The following is a 27,851-nucleotide window of genomic DNA, read 5'->3' on the forward strand; positions in this document are numbered from 1 at the left end:
ATTAGTTAGACTTTTTAAAGTATAGATAGATAGATAGATAGATAGATAGATAGATAGATAGATAGATAGATAGATAGATAGATAGATAGATAGATACTATCTATCTATACTTTAAAAAGTCTAACTAATGTCAAGTTTAACAAAGATGTCACATTGTACTTCGAAATGTATGTATTTGTGCATTATTTACACCCATACCATTAGTTATTAATATTTTAATGTGCTTTGTGATTTTGTGTGATAATAGAACACCCAAAACAACATCACTTTAGAACAGTGACTGCTTAGTCCTTTATTCTGCACTTATTACAAATCATTCTCAAACCCACTTGGGAATTCAGAGTTGGAGGGATGGAGCCCATCCACGCAGCACTGAGTATAAGACAGGGACCCACTCTGGACAAGTGCCATTCTATCCCAGGGACCACTCATATCCTCCCCACACTCAGCCAGTTTGGAATTGTCAAGTAACCTAATCTGAAGATCCATGTGGCCATTAGGACAAAGATCAAACTTCCCTTGGACAATAACCAGGCATGGGAAGCTGAATCCTTGAGGCAGCTCCACTAATTATTTACTTATTTATTACTAATATATGTAACAAGGTGTGCCAGCACCAAAATGTTTGTTACAATGCTTGCCACCACAAGGGCACAATAAACAATCTGACAATGCAGTCACAGTTCTAAAGTGTTACCAAAATGTCTCCATTAATCAATATACACAGCATCAGCCCCCTCTGCCATCTCAGGATGGAGTGTTGCTGGTCACTATGCTCGCTGCATTGCTTCTTACGTTTTGATTTCCTCATTAATTGTTTATACATGCATTTATTTACAGCATTCCTTTAATGCAGTATACCTTAATATTTGCTTTTATGTTTATGATCTGAAATGGTTTTTAAAATCTGTCATAGGGTCCTAAAGGAAAAGCAGGTCAACCTGGAAATGCAGGAAGTGCTGGCCTCCCTGGTCTCCCTGGAATAGATGTAAGTGACGAATCCAGTTTTCATCTCACATTCTATGAGAACATTCTAGTCCGGTTGTTATATTCTTCTGCCTGCTATAAGTCAACTTAATTGTGTGGTCCTTTCTCTTTCTTCCCTAAATTTCTGTTGACTTTGTTTCTTCACTGTATGTTTAACTGTAGTCTACTCATCTATTTTATGAAGCTGTTAATTCCATTACAATGGCATTAGGAGTAGGGTATGATCCAGTCCTGGAGGGGGCATCTGTCTATCGCAAAATACACTTGTCACTCATACTGGGCCAATTTGAAGACACCAGTCTACCTAGTCAGCATGTCATTGATACGTGCAGGGGAAACAGGAGTATGAAGGGCAATATTCACACAGACCATTAGGGGAGAAAAAGGAGACTGCACAGTCAATCGCTTGAACACAAGACTGTGAAACAGCATCAGCCCTCAACTGTTGTTTCTCCCCTTTGTCATATCAGTTTCTTTTCATTTCATACTTGTGTGATCTTTTTTTTTTTTTTAATTATTGATTTAAACTGCTTATTAAAGTCCTTTGTTAGCACAGCTCAGTATGAACAGCTCTTTCATCATTTTGCTGAATCCACTTATATGTTGAGAGACAGAATGTGTCCCTCTTGTACTAATCACTAAAAATAAGACACCAGTCCTCTCACTCTAACACAATCACTCATAGTGGAGGAATTCAGGTTCACTAAAAAGCTACATGAGGAGTACACACTGAGGAAATTACTAGGGGCCATTTACTAATACTGGTTAGGGCCTCATTTTGCTCTCAAAGCAGCCTCAGTTCCTTGTGGCATGGATTCCACAAGATGTTGGAAATATTCCTTTGAGATTTCTGGTCCATGATTGAAATGATTACATCACACAGTTTCTGCAGATTTGTCCCGTAACACATTCATGCTGTGAATTTCCCATTCTACCACATCCCAAAGGTGTCCTATTAGATTCAGATCCGGCGACTGGAAGGCCACTGAAGAACACTGAGAACTGATTGTCATGTTCATGAAAGCAGGTTGAGATGACTTTTCCTTTGTGATATGGTTTATTATCATGCTAAGTAGCCATTACAAGATGGGTGAATTGTGGCTATGCAGGGAGGCATGTGGTCAGCAATAATACTCAAGTAGGCCATGGTATTCAAGAGGTGATTGATTGGTATTAACAGGCCCAGAGTGCCAAGAAGCCATTCCCCACTCCAATGCACTACCAGCACGACCTGGACTGTTTACACAAGACAGGTTGGGTACATGGATTCATGCCAAATTCTGACCCTACGATCTGTGTGCTTCAGCAGAAATCAAGATTCACCAAACCAGAATATGTTTTTGCAATCTTCAACTGTCCAATTTTGATAAACCAGTGCCCACTGCAGCCTCAGCTTTCTGCTGACAGGAGTGGAACCCAACGTGGTCTTCTGCTGTTATAGCCCATCTGCCTGAAGATTCAACATGCAGTGCGTTCTGGGATGCTTTTCTGCTCATCACAGTTGTACAGAGTGGTAATCTGAGTAGCCTTTTTGTCAGTATGAACCAGTCTGGCCATTCTCTGCCCTTTCTCATCAAAAAGGCTTTTCTGTCCACCGCTCACTGGATATTTTTTTGCTTTTCACACCATTCTGAGTAAAAATCCCAGGAGATCTGCAGTTACTGAAATATTCAAACCAGCCCATCTAACACCAGGAATCATGCCATGGTGTAAACCACAGAGATCACATTTTTCTCCATTCTGAAGCCCCAGACCTGTATCTGCATAATTTTATGCATTGCACTGCTGCCACACATTTGGCTGATTAGATAACTGTATGGATAAGCAGGTGTACTGGTGTTCCTAATAACATTCTCGGTGAGTGCATATGGATTTTCAGTGCAAATATCGTTTGGAGTCCAAACTAAGTGTTAGGAGTTTAAAGACCGTAATACTAAGCACTGCACTAAATTGACGGCCTTACTATCTATCTATCCATTTTTGTTTTATGTATACTTATAGGCGCTTGTGCCTATCTGCACTTCAATGCAGGAACTCTTTTTGGATTGAATGCCACAGCAGGAGCCAGTGTAACTGCACTAGTTAATATGGGACATATGGGTCTTTTGTGACATAATGTAAAATAGAAAATACGGATTCCACACAAACACTTGATGGCTATGGAATCAGGTTTTGGGATTATGAGGCAGTATCACTAACCACTGTGCTACTGTGCTTACCAAGTGTGCTCAATCCAATTTTTAGACCAGCAGGAATTTCAGGCCCCTTTTTGTAACATCAGACATAATACAGAAAATAAATTTGAATGAGGCAACAGGCCATCAAAGAGTAGCCTCAATTAAACTGGGTAAGTTTTGAGCCGCGATTCACCACAACACAAACAAACATCTCTGGGCTGTGGCAGGTTGCTGAATGTACTCCACGTTCCACAAAGGTTGGTGACTGGTGTTGTAAGGCAGCAGTGCTAACCACTGGTCCAATGTTGTTCCAGTGTGCTATGTAAGAGATGCCAATAAATGTACCTGAAATCTCCAAATCACCAAGAACTTAAATTTGATATAATTATGTACGCTGAATCCAGCCTTGACCATCATTGGATCAATGGATTTTTCTTCCTTAAATTAGATGAAAGTGCTTTGCTTCTATACTACTTCTCTAGTCAGTATAACTCAGTCAGTGTGAATTGGTTGTCAGAAGGACTCTACAAAGTTGAGAGCCATGAAGGCAGTTTTTATGGCAGTGCACTAAAACTATACATTCACGTTAACTGCAATTAGGAACTGAATCACCAGTCTACATTTCTTAACATGGTATTGTGTTTGTTATCTGCAGGGATTACCAGGTTCTGATGGCCCACAGGGTAAAGTTGGACCTCCTGGCCCAAGGGTAAGTGCCATTTTAAATAGTTTCTGCAGTTTGATCTCTAATTATATGACAATGTGTTTTATAGTAAAGAGAGTGGAGCAAGTTCTTATGTACACATTTAATGATGTTCCTTACCCTCTTCCATTGCTATCACTTATATCACTGGATTAACTACTAAGTCTTTGAACAGAAATCTGTCCTGGTAGTCCTTTGGTCCCAGAGGAATCAATGACGTGGAGCAGGATGAAAAGATCTGCGGATACTCTGCATTTTCCTTGTGCCCAGAGTATTACGGCTGTGTGTTTTTAAGTCAGACTCATGCTGTGAATCCATTATCTAGTTAGCTGATGCCATCATCAAAGTAGACAACCGGGGACCAGTGTTGTGTATGAACTGGTTCAGAAGAACCTGTTCAATGAACAAGCTAATTTTTCTAAGAACGGTGAACTTAACGTAACATATTTGCAAGTGAAGAACTTGAACGTGAGCTAGTTCAGTTTTATGTCACATTCTGGATCTGATTTGGATCAGATTAAACGTTTTGCCTTACCCTGTAATGTAGGGGTGGAGCCGAATCCCAATACGGTATTCAGATAAGCACAAATACAAATATTTATTTTGTGCATACTTTTTACCATTTATTTGTATTCAGAAAAAATAATGTAAAATCAAATAGGTACTGTCTATGTCTGCGTGCTTGTGCTTAAGCTGCACCCTCGCTAACGAGAGCATGCGGTGAAGCTCAGCTTTCGCTTTTAGGAAAACATTGTATTTTGCGAGGCCACTTTATATTTTTCCCCGTTGGACATGCGATATGTGATGCAAATTTTGGCCGGCAGTGTAATAGGTTAGTTCACACGGTTGGAAACAGACCGGTAATTTATATGTATACTTGCATCAGTTTCATTTCTTTTTTGACAGGGAAGGATATTAGCATATATGGTTATACATGTCTGCGGTGGGCTGGCACCCTGCCCACGGTTTGTTTCCTGCCTTACGCCCTGTGTTGGCTGGGATTGGCTCCAGTAGACCCCCGTGACCTTGTAGTTAGGATATAGCGGGTTGGATAATGGATGGATGGTTATACATGTTTGTTGCTGGGTATAACTCAATAAAATATATTTAAATAAAAATAGTCTTCGTAATTAATGTAATTTATTCAAGAACACTGTAATAGCCATAAGGCATGCAAAATTGAAAAAAAGTAAACTCATGAATCATTTGTTCTCACTCCTTAAAAATACAAATTTAAATGAACATGAACTAGTTCAAAATTGAAATGGTGAACTATAAACGTGAATTTAGTCATTTTAATCCATGTTAACTGAACTTTGAGCTAGCTCTTGTGATGTGTGACCTTGCACAACACTGCCGGGGATAAGGATTGCACTCAACGTTTGCAGCAAAACGTTTGACTAACAAATGGGGAGAGAAATGGCATAAAATTTCCTCCTCATTTGATCAGCTTATTCTTTGATACTTCCTTCTACAAATGAGCATTAAAGAGTGGCTGACTGGAGGCAGTGACACAGAGATTGGTTTCAGTCAACCATTGGTGAAGGAACATCAAGATAGTCACCTGAAGAAAATTTATTAGAAATGTCAGGACCTATAGACAATGGAGACTATTTTTGAACATTCTGAATATTTTTCATTATTTAAGAGTCAAGTTTTTGTGGCATTCTTTAGAACACAATCCATGTTATTGTCATGTGTGTTTCCAATGGCATTTTACTGTTGAGGGTAAGCTGTTGCACATGTGTCCATTTCTAACACTGCAGTTGCCATCATGTTTAAAAACTAGGAGTTGCATTCGCCAAACAATTAGTAGTTACAAAAAATTCCATTTTCAGCCCTCTCATGAATATGGTTTTTGTTAAATCCTATTAACAATAATTAATCAACCCTTTCTTGTCACTTGGTTTCTGATTATGTTATATCAACCTCTGTTACATTTTAATAGACTAACATGCTTATTGGTCAAAAAAAGAACCTCACAGTGCCCTCCTTCCAGTGTATACTGACAGAGTTTTTGGCCCAGTGCTCAATTTAATGACATGAAAGAGTCCTGATTGGGTCAAAAATTAAATTATGACAACTGTGTGTGTTGTTTTAGTGATAGTAGTAGTATTGTTATGTGTATAGAGTACTGTACAATGAAATTCTTACTTGCATGTTACAACTCTAAGTCACCTTGATAAACAGAGTGTATTAAAATATATAACTTTATGTCATTTAATAGAGTATAAGGCACATGAACACAGCCAGATTGCAGGTGATATATGTTCCTGCAATATATATATATATATATATATAAATGCTATGGGATTGTGTCTATATGTCACGTGATGAACTGCTGGGACTAGAACCTTAATCTTGAGCTTACTCAAAAGGTTATAATGTGATGTTCACTGGTGAGTCAAAAAAAAACTCAGTGAACTTAATTGGGGTTTGGGTCTTTCTTATGGCAAGCTGCTTGACAGAGTGATATAGCAGAAAGAAAGCTAACAGTGGCAGCATCTGCTGAGAATGAAGCACATTGCTGAGGCCCATCATAAGAATAATAATAAGAAGAAAGCAGGCTATCTCCTAAGCATCAAGTATGAGGAACTGAATACATGCCCAACAAAAAACAGAAAAATCCCTGTGATAAGGACTGGGTGAGGAACACAGTCTGAAACAAGCTAAGTTCAATATCGAAGGTCAAACCAATCAAACATATGAAGACCTATAACAAGAGCTAGAATTCTTTAAGTAGTAAGACAAAAATCAAGGTTTTTAGTTTACATGCTACACAGGGGATATTTGTCAATCTCGGGGGGGGAACTTTCAACCTATCACTTCAAAGACGTCATACTTGTTGCCTTTCCAGGGAGTTCGGGTAGCAATTACCTTGGAAACAAACAACACCAAGCTTGAAAATGACGGCACCCATTACAAAACAAAGATGGCATCCAGCGTAATATTAAACATAGATCACTTTAGGAAAAAAAGGAATGTTTGTGGGTAAACAATTGTTTACATTACTCTTATTCTTTCAGTTTAATTATTTTTCTAATAAAAATGAAATCAGCAACTTTCTTTAAAAATACAATAGTATTCTCCACTTTAACCTATAATTGAAGAGATGGCCAGTTTCAGTACCATCCATCAGTGCATAAAAGAAACATGTTAGAAAATACGAAATTACACATATCCAGCATATTCCACTGGCGCCCTGCCTGGGGTTTGTTTCCTGCCTTGCACCCTGTGTTGGCTGGGATTTGCTCCAGCAGACCCCCGTAACCCTGTGGTTAGGATATAGCGGGTTGGATAATGGATGGATGGAAGGATATTCCAAAAAGTCAGCAACTTAGAGATGAGAAAGAGAATAGCTTCAGCAGTAGCTGATGTTGTGGTGAAAACCAAAGCACTAGGACATCTTGGTTCTTAATTTAAGCAGTTGCTCAGCGTTACCTAGGCAGACTGGCCACTCAGACATTCTCATGGCATTGACATGACACATGGATTATTCATTGATTACATTGATTATCATATTTCAGAACCAGTGCCCAATGTGACCGAGTGGGGGGGAGGAGTCTAAAAAAGTCTAAATTTAGCTTTGCTGTATACTGTATTTAGTTTTGAAGTAATGACTGCCATTCGTAGTGCTAAAGAATATTGATGTTTCTATTGAGTGATAGCAAGAGAATCCCAACAAAAATTATCAGTCCTGTCGTCATCTCTAAAGCCTAATTATATAAGGCTGTTTGTCTGGCATGCAAATGCACAACATTGAACAAAATCTCTGTCAAATTTTGCACAGATTGCTCATTTGTATAGGGAAAGACCATAGGCTATGCTTTATTTCTAAATTTTACCCATCAGGAACATTTAAGTAGCGACCACTCCTGCGCTTTATTATAGAACTGCCCCAAGACGTCTGCCAACAGTATGCAATGTTTCTCCCCATAGTGGGTTTTTGTCAGTGTAATGTTTCTCACCGGAGAATTCATTTATGGACTTCCCCTGCATTTTATTCCACCTAGGATAGAGCTCAGTACTCCTGCTAATGATTTAGTAATCATGAAAGTTAGGGGATTTTCTTTCTTTCTTTCTTTCTTTCTTTCTTTCTTTCTTTCTTTCTTTCTTTCTTTCTTTCTTTCTACTATGACAGCCCCGTCATGAAATGATGGTAAAGACAAACCACAGAAGTGTGCAGCCCAGCTTTGTTTGAGGGGAGACTGTCCACTTGAATTTGTCAGTTTGGTGAGATTTCTTTGTAGGAATTTTTTTAATGAGCCATACTGTCAGATCCCATTGTTACATATGGACAAACTAATCCAAAAAGGAATTTCCAGGCTTGTCTCTAAAGTTTAGAAATGTCAGGGCTGGAGCTGCGCTAAAGTTACCACATTCCTGTTGTCTGTAAGGTCATGCTGTTTTATTGCTGTTTGTTTATTTCCCTTCTTCAGGAATGGCAATATAAATGGCTTACTTCTGTATTTTTGTCCAAGATTCTGCACTGAGTTTAAATAACTGTTAGTCATGAAAAAATTAGTGACGTTTATTTGTTTATGTAAATACAAACCCTAAATCAAATAAAAGGTGACCTAGGTTCAAATTAATCTGGAAACAAACAGGAACTACAAGTTTTCTAGCCCAGAAATCGGGCGGCACGGCGGTGCAGTGGTAGTGCTGCTGCCTAACGGTAAAGAGACCAGGGTTTGCATGTTCTCCCCATGTCTATGTGTATTTCCACTGTCCAAAGACATACAGGTTAGGTGAACTGGTGACACTAAATTGGCCCTAGTGTGTGTTTGGTGTGTGTATGTTTTCTCCATGTGATGGAATGTCACCCTCTTTGGGGTTTGTTCCTTCCTTGCGCCCTACGCTAGCTTGAATAGGCTCCAGCACCACCGCACAACCCTGGTGTGGATTAAGGAGATTAGAAAACCACATGACATATGGATTGTTGACTTTCAGTTTGTTTGATTAGTTCTTCATCTGATGCTCTCTTAGATGATTTTACACTGAGGTTTACACAGACAGGGCAACATCTTGCATTCTTCAGATCTGATCATTGTGGTACACTTTGTGTCCACTTTTATTGTCAAAGAATGGCATTAATGCTAACAAACTGTCAGAACTGTCAGCTTCAAAGGACAATAAAGAAAGAGGAGACTCTGAGGCTGACCTGACAGTTAAAATGCAACATTTGCTAGAAGAGGAGCACTTTGAGTCAGCATGGGTAGTTTCTGCCATTTTGTTTTGTCTCTTTTTTTTTTTTTTTGTTTGTATCCATTTTCTATCCAGTGAGTCAAGTCAAGTCTAGCAGGAGGTCCAGATAATTATACCTGAGGATCTTTGCAGGTGCTCCAATTAAACCAACAAATATGTCCTACATAGGCTTAGATTTTTTATATTTTTGCTTTTACTCTAAGACAAAAAATATATCACTTATAACCTTAATTATCTGAATGTGATTACATTTGCTAATCTCAACTAATATTCTGCCTTGTGTTGTATTTTCTGTTCTCACCAGGGAGATGAAGGCCCATCAGGACCAGGAGGCGCACCTGTAAGTAATTCATGTTATACAAACCACATCAGGGCTGGACTGTTAGGATTATTAAAGGGGGCATGCAAGATGATCCTGCTGGGTACTAGTGGGGTACAGTGAAAGTAACAAATGACTCTCCATGTACTGCATTTTTCATATAAAAAATTGATTATCATTCTTAGATCTTCCCAATGCGTTTTTTATCACTGAGCCATGGTGATGGCTATTATCAGCCTTTAGTACTGTTTCTAATTGTCCGTCTTGAAGAAAATCGTCTTTTTTATTGAATTAGTCCAAAAGTACTACAAAAACAGTACCAGGTTTAAAGAAATATCTGTATGTCAGTCACTGGAGTCCATTCCTTTGTTAATCTTTCTTGTTTTACACATAATGAAACAGTTTGAAAATGGCCTACCCACCACACATTTCCTCCATCTCAACTTGAGAACCAGTGGCTTGGGTGGACCCAGGTTAAGTCCTCACTACTAGGTTTTCATTTAAAAATGCAGGCTTTAGTCTCCGTTTTTGCTTTTTGTCCACACTGTGTTGGCATTGTTAACCCTCCAGAGCCATATACATCTGAAAATGCCAGCTCCTGCTCATTACAATGTCCCTGACTGGTGGAAAACCATATTCCAACATAGTTTACTTAGAAGAATTACTTTCCATGGCTCTTGATGTGTTGCTTACCTGTATGCATCTCAACTGAATTCTGTACAGTTTAAATGTTGTATACATGGGAAAAAGGCAAATAATTTACCAGCCACTACAGTTTTGTGAAATATCCTGTCGCTGGCAGCTTTACCATCCCTTCACGGATATTTCTGCCATTGTGCGCTTGCCCAGTGTAGATAAATGGCTTGTTTTTGTATGGATGGAGATCAAGATACTTTTGTAAACAATTGTGGATGGAGAGCATTTTTGTTTTAAAACTCCTATTTTGAATGAAAACCCACTAATGTAGTATGATGATCGTAGCCTCAGTGTGACGAGTCTATGTTCTTCCTTATAAGTGTGTAGGCCATTTCTCTTTTGCAGAGACTTCCTGTGAAAATAGGGACATGAAACTGCCTGTGTGTGTATGTCCACTGTCATGGTGTTTTTATTACTTGCACTTTTCTTGTGATTAAAAATTACCTCACAATGATTAGTCCTTTAAAAAGAAAAGGATGCGTCCAGGCATCCAGGCATGCCACTTAGTCTAGGCTGGTAATTTGTCTGACGTTTTCTGGTGAGTGTTGTTGCTGAACCCTGTTGCCCTCTAATTATTTGTTTGTTGATGGAGATCCAAGTTTCTGACACCTTTTTAACTGAGATCAGTTTTATCCCAGCATATAGTGGGTCACAAGTTGGTATTGTGTATATTAGTAGTGGGACGTGGTGGGTCGCAAATTTGGTTGCGGCTGGACGCCACTTCAAAGATTGTGCTCGATCCCTTTTCCTCTCAAACGATTGCATTCGATTCACCAGTGGGGACCTCAGCCCACTCTGATGTTCATGCGTGATTCACCTGTGTGACACACCCTCTGACGATCATGCTCAATTCACAAAGGGGGACACTCTGAAGATTGTGCATGATTACACAATGTAATCCCCATTATGGGTCACAAAGACAAAAAGTGAGTCACAGCACCAAAAAGATTGTGAAAAAACACTTTAGAACATGCTGTGGGATTGAACGCTGACCCTCATAATGATGCTTTCAAAACTCAACTTCTATAACGTCTTAGCTGGTTTAGACTGCAATCAGTATTCACAGTCGTCTTGGTATGACATTTCCGATCATTTAGACTCTTAACACCAGGCTTCTGAACAGACTGAAGTAAGGGACTGACCATAGAGTGTGGCTTGTGGTGTAGTTAAATTTCCTGCAGTTGATTACATTTCTTTTCTTTTTTGTATAGGGACGAGGAAGAACAGGCCCACCGGTGAGTACAACCAAACATACGTCTCTCAGAGTGCTAGCATTGACAATTGGGAAACCTGTTTAAAATGTTTTGGTTTTTTTTTTGCTCTGAATATTTTGTTTTCATTTACAAGAGTTTTATATTTCAGAGTTTTAATTTTCAAATTCTTAAGTTCATATATTAGCTTGAATTTTATTTTCTTGTTTAAAAAAAAACGCTTAATTCGTTTTCATTTTGTTTCTAAATGTGTCACATTGAAAGCTATTGCAAGCAGGCAGTGAGTTGCATTGGGACTTGGCCTGTTTGCAGGAGGTGCCCTTCTGATACAAACTGATCGATTACGACGCAGTGATGTCAGCTGCTTTGTCTGAGATACCAGTGCACTAGTGCTCATGGATGGTTTATTATTCAGTTTTCTGGGTTTTGACTTCTGCTTTTTTGTTTCCATTCAATTTTTGCTTAATGTTCATTTGATAGGATTTTCTTGGTAAATGATGTTTGTAATTATGTCCTGACTATGAACAAGGTTAAGCCCTCTGGTTAGAAAAAAGTTTATCTTTTGTTTTGGAATTTACTTCCACAACATCAAGAAAAATCCATCTTTTTATTTTGTTTCTGAAAAGGACATGTATCTCCCGGTGAGCTTAGTTTTTTAAAAAAACAGGAATACTGGAGTCAATTGGTTAGGTGCGGCGGGTGTACGTGTTGTAGATTTTTGGACCATTCCCTATTTTTTATAACAGCTTTTTAAAGGAGAATGAACCTTCAGTTTGCAAACTGAACAGTTTGTCTAAAGGTTTTACCCTTGCAATAAGTTTAATCAGTGTTATAAGTGTAGATTGTTAGAATTACATGATGTAACTACTCTTATCAAAAGATTATTGTACAGTTGTCACCTGAGCTTTTTATGCAAACAGCTACACAAGCACTTAGGAATGGATGAATCCCAAAATTAAGGTCAACCACTCTGTAGTAGAAAGATAAAAGAGGAAAAATACACGAAAAACAAATTGTGGTGCCTTTTTGGGCATTTGTATGCAGACTTGTTCCCTGCCCAAAGTGCTACAGTAAAACCTTTCAACTTCAGACTCCCCGCTTTTCAACACCTTGGCATCTCTTCTGCCTGCCAGTTGTATTCTTCTCCTTCTCACCCCCGCACCTCAAGGTCAGTTATTGTTCTGGAGTTTTATTTAACTTCTTGGAGACAGTTCTACAGTAGGTCAATCACTATTATTACTTCCAGGGTCATGAATGCCCAGTGACACTCCTGATGCTGCCCTTTTAGGGCTCCATCTGCTGGCTCCAGGTTTTAAAAAAGATCACATTTAAATGATCAGAAAACACCCAGGTAACCTGTTTATTTAAACATACAGCAAGAGGCCGGGAATACGGCACAGACCTCTTTGCTGTCAACTAACAGCCTAAGGGATTTCTAAACCACTAGCTACAAATCCATATTGTCCTGTTTGTATGTTTATGCTACTGGAGTTATTATCCCCAGAACACTCTTTGTTTTTTCTCTTCTGCAATATTTCCATTTTTGTGGCCACCACTGTGAGATTGTTGTGGTCATATAGGGCCCTGCCTCTGTCTTAATAGCACCCACTGTAGCCTACAGCTGTATGCCCAATGCTGTCACTCAGCTCCAATAGAGTTAGTTACTTAATCTCCATGCACTTGGCAAGCTGTACGTCACAGTGTTGTACGTTATTGGGTGTGTCATGAATAATATGCTTCTGTAGCACAGATACAGGCACCACACAAGCCAACGCGTGTTTTTAATTTGACACACTTGGCAAATACAGTTCACTCAATGGAACTTTACTTTGTGAAAGCAAGTGATGAGCAAAATTATTTGTGTGAAAGTAATTTCGCAGAGAATTTGCTTAGGAAATAATTTACAAAACAAGTGGTGTTTTGAGACCAGCTAAATTTGTGCCTTTGACACATGAAGATTGGTATTTAGTCCCACTCTGGAGGAGTTTCCAGTACTGAAATGGCCTGCACCTACATGTCATTTTCAGTAAAGTTCGCAAGTGAAAGAAAAATTGCTGAAGTCATTTCAGTGTCACATGTAGTTGAGCCATGAAACTTGTGTGTGGTTGTTCTGGTAGTGCGATACCTGTTTTGTCAATTAGGATGATTTGGGGATTACGGTCCTAAAGACAGGCACGTTTGCTCACCTGTAAAATAAAAATCAAATCAAATCAGTACCACACTGAGCTTGCAAATGCTTACTTCAACTTTAGTGCAGTCAGCAAAACAACTACTCGACAAACACTGAAAAGGTAATAAGACCAAAAAAAAACAAAGAAATTACGAGCACTGAACAACAGGCTTTTTCAAATAAAATATGCAGAGGCACAGGGATAAATGTAACAAATGTCATAAATTGTTTATAAGAAGATGATGGAGTCAGGCCACTCTAAATGAATCACAAGAGCTGATGCTGCCAGGTCAGCTTTTATCTATCGTATATACTTGTGGATAAGATCTCCCGCGGATAAGTCAGGACTTGATTTTATTGTATAATTTCTGGTATTTTATAATGTCGGTCGTATAAGTTGAATGCGGAAAACTCACGCTATTGTTCCAAGAGATTATGATATGCTAACACAGACCTGAGAGAGTATCCACGGGGCACACTGCTTTTTTTTTTTTCTATGTGGGTCCGACAATGCGCTGTATCAGCGGGTGCTTCTAACCCCTCTCTCTCTCTCTGTTGTGCCTACATGACCACATGGTAATACCCAAACTATTCTGAAGCCTCCTTTGCACTGATTTGAGTTTTTTGTATCTCACATACTCATAAACCTTTATCATAATAGCATCCCTTATCTATGATAGAGTGTTTGATCAGAAGAAAATATGAAGCTGGTTTTAAATTAAACGTTGTTGAAGTAGCGAAAGAAATTGGTAACTGCACTGCTGCAACAAAATTCGATGCGTCTGAGAAACTAATGCAAGATTGGAGGAAGCAAGAAGATGTAAAAAAAAAATTAAGCGACGCATTTTTGAACAGGCATATAAGTCGGGGTTTGATTTTATGATCGATTTTTCGGGTTTCAAGACCCGACTTATATGTGAGTATATATGGTATGTTATTTCTGGAAGAATAAACGAAAGCTCCTTTTTCAAAATGTTGTCTTTGAAACGTTTTTTCTTGTCAAAGCTAGTCCATTCAAGTGAATATGGAGTTACAAAAAGTCTTGCCCTCTGTTAAAAGTTGCCACAATAACTGGGGGGAAATATCCAATCTTATGTTAGGAGTGCTTCAACCACAAGACTTTAAAATGATCTAACTACAGACTACCAATGCTCACTCACACATTAAGTGATTTGAAAATCAAAATTACTTTTAATACATTTACCTGCCACAAAATCACAGCAGCATGGCTGCACGATTTTCACTGGCCAACAGTGTAGAAGTATTGTCCTATTTCCATTGCAGTGGCCATGCAGTGCTCACTTTTATTTGTCTCACTGGGCTGTACCTGTTGCTTCTCACATACAAAATCCATGCCATTTACTTGGAGATGGAGGATAAATAATCTTTTCTGCTGTGGAGGTATTGATATGTATCAGTGCTCTTCTAGTTTCTATTTTTGTTCCATCCACATCAAGGGCTAAAACAAAGTTATTATAATACACCCATATACAGTGTCACTTGCAGTCATTTGTATAAGTCATCCTCCCAGTTTCTTGGCTAAAAGGGATTTGGCATCATGCATCCATCCACTCCTAATAAATACATGAAGTTGTACCCCTCAAACTTACACCATCTTTACTGTCCTGTTGCCTCAAACCGGAAATTCTGGCCTGAAATCATGTGGGCATTTCCAGAAAAGGTCAGAGGTTGTGTATCAGGAGAGGAGTATTCCCAAAATCGTGTGGACAGGTAATGTACTTTCACATGTCCACCACATGGCCAAGTTCATCAAAACTTGTGACCATGCTCCCATCATGATGCAGCAGCCATCATGAATCCCAGGATGCAGTGGAGAATCTCAGCAAATAAAACAAAAAGAAAATAAATGATAAAAAACAATGCTTTAAACACTGTGAAATAACTGCACAACCCTACACTAATGGCCCTAAAAGAATACATAAAATGTTTTATTTTTCTGATTCAAACCGCAGCCTCACAGTAAGGAGACCAGGGTTCACGTCCTGGCACTGCCTGTGGGCAGTTTGCATGTGTTCCCCGTGTCTGTGTGGCTTTCCTCCAGGTGCTCCAGTTTCCTTCCACTCTCCAAAGACATGCAGTATAGGTGAATTGGCCCTGGTTGTATGTGTGTGTGTGTTTGGCCTGCAATTGACTGGCACCCTGGCCAAAGTTAGTTCCTGTTTTATGCCCTATGCTAGCTGGGATAAGCTTTAAGCAGATAAGCAGATTAAAAAAATGACATTATTAGGTTACAGAATTGTTTGAAATATTTTGTAACAGTAAGATATCAAACTAGGGGCCCACTTTTGTCATGTATTACTATTTTTATGTTTTTTTTTTTGTGTATGCTTAGTTCAGAGCAATTTAACATATGAAAAGACAGGGGGTGATATTTTAGTTCAATTTTTTTATTTAAGTGCCATTATCCGCACTTTACTCAAAGTTGTGCTGGGAGGCCCACTGTCCATGCTGTTTTGAACCTGTATCAAGGTGTAGAAAAGAAAGGAACCATTTTTTAGGGTGCCATTCCTCTCTAGGGCACAAGCATACTTATTCGTACTTGGCCAAATAATGGACATTCATGTCTTTGGAATGTGGGTGGGAAACCAGAAATCAAATAATCACAGGGAGAACGTGCATCTGTTTTTGAATATTTGTAATCAAACATCATACAAAATGTTATGTACATATTGATAGATACTGTATGTCCAGGAAAGATGTTGGTAAGCCTGAATTTTTACACAGGTCCTGAAAAATATTTCTTGCATTGTCTCTAGTCGTTTATAGTCAGTAAAACTTCTGCTATTTATTTTACCTCTCCTCCCTTCTCAAAACCTGTTTAATCCTTGTGTAGGGTTTGTATCCAGCATTGGGCACTAGCTCCCTTGTTGGAATAAGTTCTTTTGTAATGCATGTTACATAACCCAAAACTATACACATATTTAATATAAAAAGGCAATACTTTTCCCTTAGTGATACGGTGGTAAGAAATCACATAGGAGAAATAACTTAGCCTTCTTTAATGACCGTTTACGCTGCATAACAGACAAGGAAGCCATGACAAAAACCCAGTTTGGGAGTGGGAGCCTGATGTATAGAGTCTGCCATTTTCGTTGCTGCGTTGGAAGGGTTTTCCCGATCGGATGACGTTATCTCCCAGCCGTCCATCAGCTTCAAAGGTGTGCCGGGCAATGTTCCAAGGCTTTATACTCTTCCTCCATGTGCAGGCCCCCTCTTAGGTGAATAATACAATTCCAAACAAGGCAAAGAGAGGATACAATTTCAATGAGTTTGACACACAGAAATAGTGCACGTTGCCCATTTCGCAGTTGTCCTTAACTTGTCTTGTCTTAAAATGCTTGCCTAGCAGTTCTAAATGCTGGGCCCCTGTACAAAATCTGGCTCAGCTGTACATGTGAGTACAAAGAAAAGAAAAACAGATTTAAAATATTTGTACAGAGCACAGTGACATATTAAGCGTATATTCTGATTACAGGGTTGCTGCTCGGCTTATCCAATATAGATCTGGCACAAAAGCAGGCAACAAGCCTGGTTTATTGCACCCGTCTATCACAGAACACGCACAAAAACTCAAGTCTTGCCATCTTGGAGTCAACAATAAATCTTCCCTGCATACGTTATGAGGAAGGAAATCTAAGTACTCTAAGAAAAACAAATCCTATAGACATGGGGGATAATATGTAGGCTTAGTACAAAGCACTACCAGTGCCTCATCATTCAATCCAACTGCTTCAGGAACAGCTTCTTCCCCAACGCCATAAGATCACTGAACTCTAAGTAACCTGATCCTGCCTTCCCTGCACTGGGTACTGAACCCAGCTGCTGGTTTTTGTGCAATTACATAGATAGATAGATAGATAGATAGATAGATAGATAGATAGATAGATAGATAGATAGATAGATAGATAGATAGATAGATAGATAGATACTTTATTAATCTCAAGGGGAAATTCACATAATCCAGCAGCAGCATACTGATGCAAAAAAACAATATTAAATTAAAGAGCAATAAAAATGCAGGTAAAAACAGATAATAACTTTGTATAATGTTAACGTTTACCCCGCCGGGTAGAACTGAAGAGTCACATAGTGTGGGGGAGGAGCCTGCTCAGCGCCCATCACTCTGCCACGGATGTCAAACTTTCCATCTTCATTCCTTCAATAGAGCCTGCCTTTCTCACATGTTTGTCCAGGTGTGAAGCGTCCTTCTTCCTTATGCTGCCTCCCCAGCACACCACCGCGTAGAAGAGGGCACTCGCCACAACCGTCTGATTTCGCCTTGGGATTAATAAAGTATCTATCTATCTATCTATCTATCTATCTATCTATCTATCTATCTATCTATCTATCTATCTATCTATCTATCTATCTATCTATCTATCTATCTGATAGAACATCTCCAGCATCTTATTGCAGATGTTGAAGGACGCCAGCCTTCTAAGGAAGTATAGTATTGGCAGTCCAGCCCAATTTATCATCTAGCTGCACTCCTAGGTATTTATAGGTCTGTACCCTCTGCACAAAGTCTCCTCTGATGATCATGGGGTCCATGAGGGGCCTGGGCCTCCTAAAATCCGCCACCAGTTCCTTGGTCTTGCTGGTGTTCAGGTTTAAGTGGTTTGAGTCGCACCATTTAACAAAGTCCTTGATTGGGTTCCTATACTCCTCCTCCTGCCCACTCCTGATGTAGCCCACAATAGCAGTGTCGTCAGCGAACTTTTGCACATGGCAGGACACCGAGTTGTATTGAAAGTCCAATGTATACAGGCTGAACAGGCCCGGAGAAAGTACAGTGCCCTGCGGCGCTCCTGTTCTGCTGACCACAATGTCAGACCTGCAGTTCCCGAGACGCACGTACTGAGGTCTGTCTGTAAGATGTATGTTATATTTTCTTCACTCTTATATTTGCTGTATTTATATATCTTCTGCTAATCCTATTTATCCAGTGAACTCACAGCAGCTGTTAACTCTTTGTAAAGCACCGGTACAGCCCTGACGCTGTTAGTCGGAATGCTATTGGCTGTCAGAAAAAGAAATGAATACTACTGTGCTGAATGGCTGGCATGCAATCGCTAAGTATGAGATAGCCAATGATTTTCCAACAATGAGATCAGTGACTGCAGTCAGCAAATATGACATTCCCCAAAGCCAGAAGCCACATAATGTGACATTGGCTTAAGTGGGACAAAGCCAGCAATTTTTAAGTTGTTTAAATTGACATGGTCCAATGGCAAGATTGGCAGATCTGACATACCGCAAAATTAGAAGTCACGTAAAGTGACATTGGCTTTAGACAGCTTCAGGACTGTGTTATGCTGTCACATAGCAGGCTAAAAGTAGGGATGCTCAGCTTCACCAAACCCATCTTTTTAGAAATTGTGTCTCTCTCTCAGCCATTCAGTGACATAGTAGACTCAGGTTGATGTACTGAACCTGTTTGTTTATTTCTTGTTTAGGGTCCATCAGGGGCAAGCGGATTGCCAGGAGGACAAGGTCCACAGGGACCCACAGTGAGTTTGCCATTCCTGTTTTTGAATTGTTTTCTTAGAGGTGTTGTATGCTGTGACACATCTTGATAATCTGATGGTCAAGTATCAGTCAGCAGTCACTTGTATTTGCTCTGCAGTTGAAATTATATAAGTGAGTTTCATTAATTTTTATTTTTTCAGGGTCCTGAAGGACTAGCAGGACCTTCCGGCCCACCTGGCCCTCCTGGACCACCAGTAAGTATTGCAATACAGCGCTGATAATGTGCATCACCATACTTGAAAAAAGCATTCATAACATATTATTTATTTATTATAGGCTAGGTGCATCTTTCTTTTCTTTGATTTCATGAAAGTATTTATCTCTTTTATGAATGAATGAAGGTTTTCTTTTGACAAACACAATTCCATACTTCTTTGTAAAAGGCACAAGACTTAAATACGCTTTCTGTTTCATTTGCTAAGGTTTATATTAACTCGCCGATCTCTTCTCTTTTAATAGTTGTCCTGAACCACACAAAGTGTTGATACCATATTGATCAGTTTTTAGATATTTTAAACTTCGCATTGTCTTTCAGCACTCTGGGTCTGAATTCTGTACCCAGTAATTATCATTGTGGAATTGGCACATTTCTTTTATATCTGAATGGATTTACCTCCAGTGTTTGTGCTAAACATTTATAGATTTGGTTAATTTGTGACTCTAAAATGACCCAGTGTAAGTGTATGAGTATGTCTGGCAATGGACATGTGATCCATCCAGCATTGATTTCGGCATCACAGCCTGCTGGGATGGACTCAGGCTCCCTGTAGCCATGAACTGGTTATGCTGAGTGGTTATGAACATGTTATGTCATTTTCTTCTATTTGTATGTTTTTTACTGATGTTATTCTAAAGGTATTCTGATTTATCTCTTTCTGTCTCCTTTTACTAACACATTTACTAATGATTAGTGTCTAATCATTCAACCATACACTATATACATTATACACAGTTAATTGACAAGGTTGTTTCTGCATGTTTGTAGTACATATTCTAAAAACAAAGGATCAAATGAATGTAGGAGGTTAGAAGAAGTGTCTGAACAGGGAAGACCCTGCACATGCATATGGTGGTCATTATCTAAACTAAATGATGATTTGTCCTTCAGAGTGTTAGTATGTGAACTGAGAAGACCACATACATTGGCACAGTGCCTGCACTCTAACAAGGCTGATCTTTATGAACTAAACCTTATGCAGTACTAATTTCCTGTAAATGTAAACTGATGAACAGTTATATCCACTGGAAACCAGTTCTGTCATCTACATTCTCACCAACATTGGAATAGTAGACCAGTATTAATAAAGCGGGTGTGCAAATATTTCATGAACGTGGATTTGGTATCCTAGAATTAAAGTAAAGAGGAATAGAGGAAATCTGAGAAATTGTGTAGTTCTGTAGATACTGTGTGCGTTATATAGTTCTATAAATCAATTACAATAAATACAATAAAATGATGTTATTTATATAGCACATTTCAAATACTCAGAGTGCTTCATACATATTCAGAACATCACAACAGGAACAGAAGCACAGAAAATGCTCAGTAAATACCACTCGAGTGAAACCTGTAACAAAATACTAAACACCAAATCAAATAGAAGTACATGAAATACAAAATTCTGACTTAAAAAAGAAAGCAGGAATAAAAAAGAAAGGGTTAACGGACAATAAACAGACCATGTATGTTGTGATACGTAGTACAATTATAAGGACCTGGACAGAAAGATGAGCTGAGAAAGGGGCAAGAATGTCAGGGTCAGGTACAAGTCACCCTGTTTTCTAGGAATTAATTCAGTTCTCACTGCTAAATACTTCAGAAGGGACATTCTAGGGCCTGGGTGTGATGAAGCTGAAGGTCCTGTCAATGAGAGAGCAGGTTCATTTGAGGAATCAGTGGACCAGACTGAGTGAACAGAGCTGCTCCTGGAGACTTCTGAGGTAGTCTGATGCAAGGCCATTTAAAGCTTTATGGGTTAGCTGTACAATTTTATTGTCAATGCCATAGGACACCGTGAGCCAATGAAGACTGAACAGAACTGATACGGGTCTGACTGAGGAGTCCTACAGCAGAGTTTTGAACTAGCTGGAGTGGGCATAATTGGTTAAATACACATTACATTAACCAATAAAAAATCGTGCATGATCAACAACACTAGCACTCCAACCTAAGCCTTAAGTTAATGGTATGCTTTCTTGAATTAGAGCAGCTTATGCTAATTCATACTTTCTCTTTGCTTCAGGCTGTATAAAATTTTGAAGCAATCTATTACATATTTAAACATTTCATCTAATTTTTCCATGTTTCAAATCAGGCTTTATCTAGCTCTTCCCAACACCCCAACTCACACAGTTCTTATCGCTTGTTCCTTTTAAAAACCTTAACAAAAATACATTCAGATCACTATGGAGCTATTGTTGATGAGAAGGTCGCTTAAAGAACACACTCTGCTTTTACTCCTTGCAGCAGGCTTGTTGACTGCTCTGACCGTATTACATTTCCAGCTCCTCCAAAAGAGTCATTTGTTCCCGTTTTTGATTAGTTTCTTTAAATCTTAACTTTGTTTAGTCTGCTTATCATACATACAACCCCAGCAGTGAGGTTTCACTCCTGGCCTAAAGTGGTAGTCACTTTTTCATTTCATTTTTTATTACTTACATTTTTGTTACTCGCAATTTCCTGTTTTTTGTTTTTGTGCCATTGTGACATCACTGCAACGGTCTTCAGGTCATGTCAAATATTAAACAATTTAACTTCTAAAACTAATAATTTTTGTGTTTCCAACTGCCCAGTTCTTACAATGCATATTTTAAGGTTATCTTATTCTCTCTGAGTTGTTTTTAAAGAGAGAGATGCTGGGGTAAGAACTACTGCCTTATGGGCCCAGTGTCCTGGGTTCAAGTTCATCACCTTGTCATTGGCAATGTGGTGTTTTTGCAAGTTCTGTGCATGTTTGCATAGTTCTTTCTTCGGGACCCTGGTTTCCCTTCCAAATCCCCAGAGATATCAGTGTTAGGTTAATGGGTGATTACAAAGTGGTCCAGTGCTAGTGGAGAGCTCTGTGATGGCCTGCACACCCTGACCCGCGACTGTTCCTGCATTGCACTCAATGATTCCAAGATAGGATTCAGAATCTCTCAACTCAGAACTGGTAAAGATGTCTGTGAGTTTGCAATGATATTCACATTGCATTGTATTCCTTTTAATTTGTTAGAGGTTACAGTATTATAGATAATTCTTGGACCAAGCAGACATACTGTAGGCATTAAATAAATACAGACCAGAGGAGGTCATCTGTTCATTCAGCCATTCTCCAGATTAAGATTCTTCTGCTAGCAGTGGTGTATAAAAATGAAGAAAACATAAATAAGACTTACTCTCATTTCATACAGTAACATTAGTAGATCCTACTCTCTGCAGTTATAAGTGTTTTTCTTCTTTCTCAGTTAATCATTTTCATGTTTTCTAGGGTTTGCCTGGTGTTTTCCCTGATGGCAGTGGTGATGTTGTGGTAAGAATATTTAAAGTGTGTTTCTATTAATTCAAAATCTCAGTAGAGTGTTTTATATGTTTGCCTCTTTGTCATTTATTGAAGACATCCAGTACTGTATGTTATGTTTATGATAGTTGCTGAAGGTTTATAAAACATTCATTGGTGTTTGACATACCCTTATAATAAAACCATCAGCTAGCTACGTGTATAGAAAACAGACACAAAAGCCTTTAACTCAAGTCAGTGTCTCATTTGTTCTTGCTTACTTTACTTTCTGCTCTGTAGTCTAATTATTTTGGTTTATAAGGTTAATTGGTGACTTTAAATTGACACTAAACGATTGAGTGTTTGTGCGTGTCATGATGCGCCCTGGGTGAGCGGAGCCAGTGCTGTGACTCTGTAACTGGACAGAGTTAGTTCAGACAGTGGAGAGGTGAATGAGTAGCTTAGGTTGGAATGCTGGTTTTTCACAGCAAGCTTTTTGTTTTTTCATTTACTTGTATAAATTCAAATGAATTTAACAATACTACCATATTTTTAAATGTGTATAGCTTTTATTTAAAACCCTTTTAAAAGAACAAAAAAGTTAAATAAAAAATACATTTAAATGTAATTCATGTACAAGCTGTGACTAACTTCTTTGAAGTCAGTGTCCAGTCCTTCACCTGGTTTCTGTTATGTATTGTGGAGGCTGGCCCAGACACAGACAGGTGGACACGCTCATTTCATCCACAAACACGTTTATTTACAAATATATACAGTTCAAAAGTGCACCACAAACCCCAAAGTCCCCAAAGTCCTGGCCTAACAACAATGCCTTCACTTTCCTCTTTAGGCCGCCTCCTTGCCTCCTCCAGCAAGCTCAGTCCACTCCGCTCCTGACTCTCGCCCCAAATGAAGGGAGGCGGCCCCTTTTATTATCACCCGGATGTGCTCCAGGTGGGTTCCGGCAATCACCCGCCGACACGCCCCTGTGTGGCGGAAGTGCCGGCTGCATAACCGGAAGCACTCCGGGTGTCCCTGCTCTTCTTCCCCCCAGCACTTCCTGGTGTGGCGGAAGTGCTGAGGTCCAGGGCTCCAAAGGCATGGGGGAGCCCCCTGGTGGCGACCATGGGCCCCTACAGGGTGGAGCTTCAAAGCTCTGTGCCCGTGGCCCCCAAAGGAACCAGGGCGGTCGCCCCCAGATGGTCTGGGGAAGGCGCAAGCCCTCCTCCGGTCCTCCTGGGCGTCCCGGCCAGGTCGCCACCCCAGCCACCTCTGACAGTATTAACTTACCTGCCCCACTATTCATTTGAATATATCTGATCAGCATTAGCGTCTGGCTCCTGGACTTATTGTATTGTATGCCTTGCAGCTTCTCCAGGGTGCTGCTGTGCCTCACAGCTTCAAGAGTTGGCCTGGTCACTGCCTGTGGACTTTCTCATGTCTGCATACATTTTTCTTTGGGTACTCCAGACTTCCTCCCACATCTCAAAGATGTGCAGGTTAAGTTAACTGGAGACTCTAAACTGAGCGTGCCCTTTGATGGACTGATGCTCTGTCTCTGTCCAGGCTGGCACCCAATACTGCTCTGGTTGTACAATTATCCATCCATCCATTATCCAACCCGCTATATCCTAACTACTGGGTCATGGGGGTCTGCTGGAGACAATCCCAGCCAACACAGGGCGTAAGCAGGAAACAAACCCCGGGCAGGGTGCCAGCCCACCGCAGGCCTTGTACAATTATACATACAATTATATTAAATAGGTTAAAAACTGAATGGATGGATGAGTGCCTCTGGTAAACATACGATAAAACCTCCGCTCTGCATCTTTCAATATGGTATGAGGATCATTAAATTGATAAGTTAAATTGGCATGCTAATGTTCAACGTACATTCCGTTGAAAATGTCCCCTAACCTTTATAATAACTGTAATAACAAGATTTGCATCAGAATAGAATCAACGATACAGTCTCATGCCTGTGCCATATCAGTCAGTTTCCTCAAGCAGCCCAACATTTGAAGCTTGTGTTCTACCTCAGAGGTGAAACTTTTAGTCTACAGTATAGCTTACTGTGCAGTTCAGAGTAACTTATTTCATTGATCAGTACTTCTCCTGTTGTGCTATTAAGCGCTCTATAACGCTTTGTGTGCGAAGGATGGCTGTAGTTACATTGAGCCACCCAGCATAGAGGAGCTGCTGCGCTCAATCAGATCAGCTTCTGCTGTCCTAATAGGATTATGGTGGCTGCACATCTGAGGAATTGCTCACTCTGCTGGGTCTCCTGGATAATGGCTTACAATACTACAGGAAGAAACATTTCATTCTCAGTCGGAATTCATTTCAAGCTGTGAGCAACATCATTTGTATTCTCTGTGCACCTCCAAAGTCAGATGTATTTAACTGTGAATTTCCTGAAGCGCTTGCTGCTGTCAATAGTAAGACAATTATTTGCTGCCAACAATACACATTGCTAACAGATTGGAACAGGAAAGCACTGCCAGAATAATACAGGAGTTTGAGATCAAGCTATGAAAATCATGATCTGAAAACTTTTCAAAAGAAATAAACACGCGGAGGTTTAAAAAAAACAATAAAACTTTGAAGAAATAGACCTAATGATGATCTTATGCAACTATTGATGGGGACGTTGCTGTCTTTGGCCCCCCCAAAAAAATGTCTTCATTTTCTCCACCAGTTTAGCTGCAGTGTGAAGACGTAAAACCAAGCAGGCTCAGCTTTATGGAATAGTGGAACAGGGCCATAAATACCTTGTGGCAGCCAGTTTGCTTACTCCATGCATGCACAAGGGTTCTTTAAAAAGTGTCTGCACTTCTTGATTCCAGGCCATTTTTTCTAGGAATAATCACTGAGGCCTTTGTCTGATTGGATGGCTATCTACCCTGCTGCTGTAGACCTTGCTATCAGTCTGGGAGATTGATTGATTCACTGCACATCAATGAAATTGCACCAATGAGCAATTATTATTACTTACTATTCGGCTGATGCTTTTATCCAAGGTGGCTTACAACATTTGAGAGATACAATTGGTTACATTTCTCTTGTTTTTCCAGTTGGACTATAGGCTGATGAAGTGACTTGCACAAGGTCACATAGTGTCAGCAGTGGGATTAGATCTGACAACATCAGGGTATGAAGTCCAAAGCCACCATGGCACACTGTCTCCCTGTGTAATGAAGCAGTATACAACAATGCAAGCTGTTTATTCAATGTTTTACTTTTATACAACATAAATGCTAAACTATAATGACAACAGGAAGACAGATCAACACACTGAGTAAAGAGCCAAGATAAAAGCTGGCATTAGACATTAATAGCTAAAGATTTTAGAATCTATACTAGCAGACAGAGAACTTTTGCCACTACTTTTGACTACAATAGGCATGAGGAGATGATAAATAATTTCCCAGTAGGAGGAAAGTCAGAACTTACAATTCTAGATGGAAGTCATTTTTAAAATATTAAATCTGCTGAATAAATACACATTAAATAAAATAACTGATACAATCTCAGAAAATATAAAAACTGTGGCTTGGTTAATATTAGACAGGCACTTGGCTTTACTATGCCAACCAAGTTTAGGAAGTGTGATGTGTAGCCATAGTGCCGCTTATAAAATCCATGGCGATGATGAAATAACACTACCAAAAAAACAAATACACGAAAAGTGAAATATTTAGTTTGTATTGAAAATCATTGAACATACAATCCACCTCTGGCTCTCCCAGAAAATCCCTCATTTAAGACACATGCTTATCCTGTCTTCAACCTCCCTTTATTAGCCGAGGTGCTCTCAGTGCTTTGCCTCAAATCGTCTCCATGTGTCGTCACAGTATGCAACAAGTCCAGAGGCTGAAGCATTTTGGAGAGCCACAGATCAAAAGTCCCAGCAGATGAGATGTTTTCTCCTAAGCTGTTTGAAATGAGTGTCCGAAAAACAGCAAATGAACTGTGAAAATTGTTTTTAAATAAACATTTAAGAAACGGCTGCTACTTTCCTCCTCACTTCCCACCTGGCTTGCTTGCTTTCACCTCCATGAGCAGAGCCCACCACGGCACTTTCCAATTCCTCAAAACACAGGGTGTTACTGAATCATTTTATATAGACTCAAGGTTATTCTCCTATGGATATCAAAGGCTGCACTTTCTAACTACTTCTACTTCTTCTTTTTCTTCTTCTTTCAGCTGCTCCCATTAGGGGTTGCCACAGCGTATCCTCTTTTTAAATATCTTCCTAAGCAAAACGATATGAATCCTGATATGCCTTTCCATTTTCCCAGAATACACTGCACTCCTGTTCAGTGTGACAAGACTTTCAGGCTTTAGGCCTATCACCTGAAATATATCAGCTGAAAGGTTAAAGTATCTCCCATACACACCACTGATGAAAAACAGAAAAGGAAAAAGGCAGAGAAACCTAAAAGCAGTAATAACTGAGCAGAGCAAAGAACTGTCACACTCAGCATGGTGGCAGCTTAAGAGGAGATAGAAGACCAGAGAGCTGACACAGGAGGACATTCCCGGAGTGTGTAGAAGAAACTTTCCAAAGCATGAAGTGAAAATGTATCCATTTTTAACTGTTTTCCTCTCCTGGCAGAGGCTTAGTAATACAGACTGATACAGCATAAAAACAAAAGCAAAGAAGATACAGTATAACGGAAAGAAAGAAAAGCAATATAATACAAAAATAATGACAGTAAAAATCAGAAATGAAATCTACATATCTACATGAGCACACAATTTATTTAATTTATTTATTTGAATATTAATTGAACTTAATTACTACTGAAAAACTTAGAGATGATAAAAGGAAAATGGAATAGTCAATGTAATGGTAACAAGAGGAAAAAAAAAGGAACCAATGTCAACTACGTTATACTTTTATTTTATGCACTCTTCTCAGTGGGGCGTTAGGGGGACAAAAGATGCGACCTTCCTGGATTATCTTAAAGTATACTTATGCAGCTGCCCATTTCCTTACACAACATGGCTCACCAAGGTTTAGTCTGTCTGTACTGTTCTTAGTAATTCTGCCCATTTGATGATTGCGCTGTAACAACTGAATTACTGTAGATGTACAAAAGATATCAGATAGAGGCATTCATGCATCATGCAAAGTGGGCAAGTAGTATGCTTGTTCTGATAAACAAATCTGATAGCCTGATATAGGAATCTCTTCATTTTCTCAGTGAATGTTTTTCAGCATAACTCATTATTTCTTATTTTTGGGATGTTACACATTATGAGGTGTTTAAAAATGGATATATCATATATATCTCCAAATTAGCATGACTGCACTTTAGCATACCACGCCAAACACCATGTTGGCAGGG

The 27,851-nt window shown here is 39.4% G+C and overlaps 1 protein-coding gene across 1 annotated transcript in view; it reads left to right on the forward strand.

The window, feature by feature from the left end:
- Positions 1-27,851, forward strand: part of col9a3 (collagen, type IX, alpha 3) — a 102,634-nt gene that overhangs the window by 17,341 nt on the left and 57,442 nt on the right. The window contains exons 4-10 of the mRNA XM_039735554.1: positions 917-988; positions 3,820-3,873; positions 9,377-9,412; positions 11,299-11,322; positions 18,946-18,999; positions 19,159-19,212; positions 22,489-22,530. Coding sequence (XP_039591488.1) covers positions 917-988; positions 3,820-3,873; positions 9,377-9,412; positions 11,299-11,322; positions 18,946-18,999; positions 19,159-19,212; positions 22,489-22,530 — 336 coding nt within the window. The remainder of the gene's footprint in view (positions 1-916; positions 989-3,819; positions 3,874-9,376; positions 9,413-11,298; positions 11,323-18,945; positions 19,000-19,158; positions 19,213-22,488; positions 22,531-27,851) is intronic.

This window comes from Polypterus senegalus, chromosome 14, assembly GCF_016835505.1.
Source record: "Polypterus senegalus isolate Bchr_013 chromosome 14, ASM1683550v1, whole genome shotgun sequence".
In the NCBI taxonomy this organism is placed as follows: Eukaryota; Metazoa; Chordata; class Cladistia; order Polypteriformes; family Polypteridae; genus Polypterus; species Polypterus senegalus.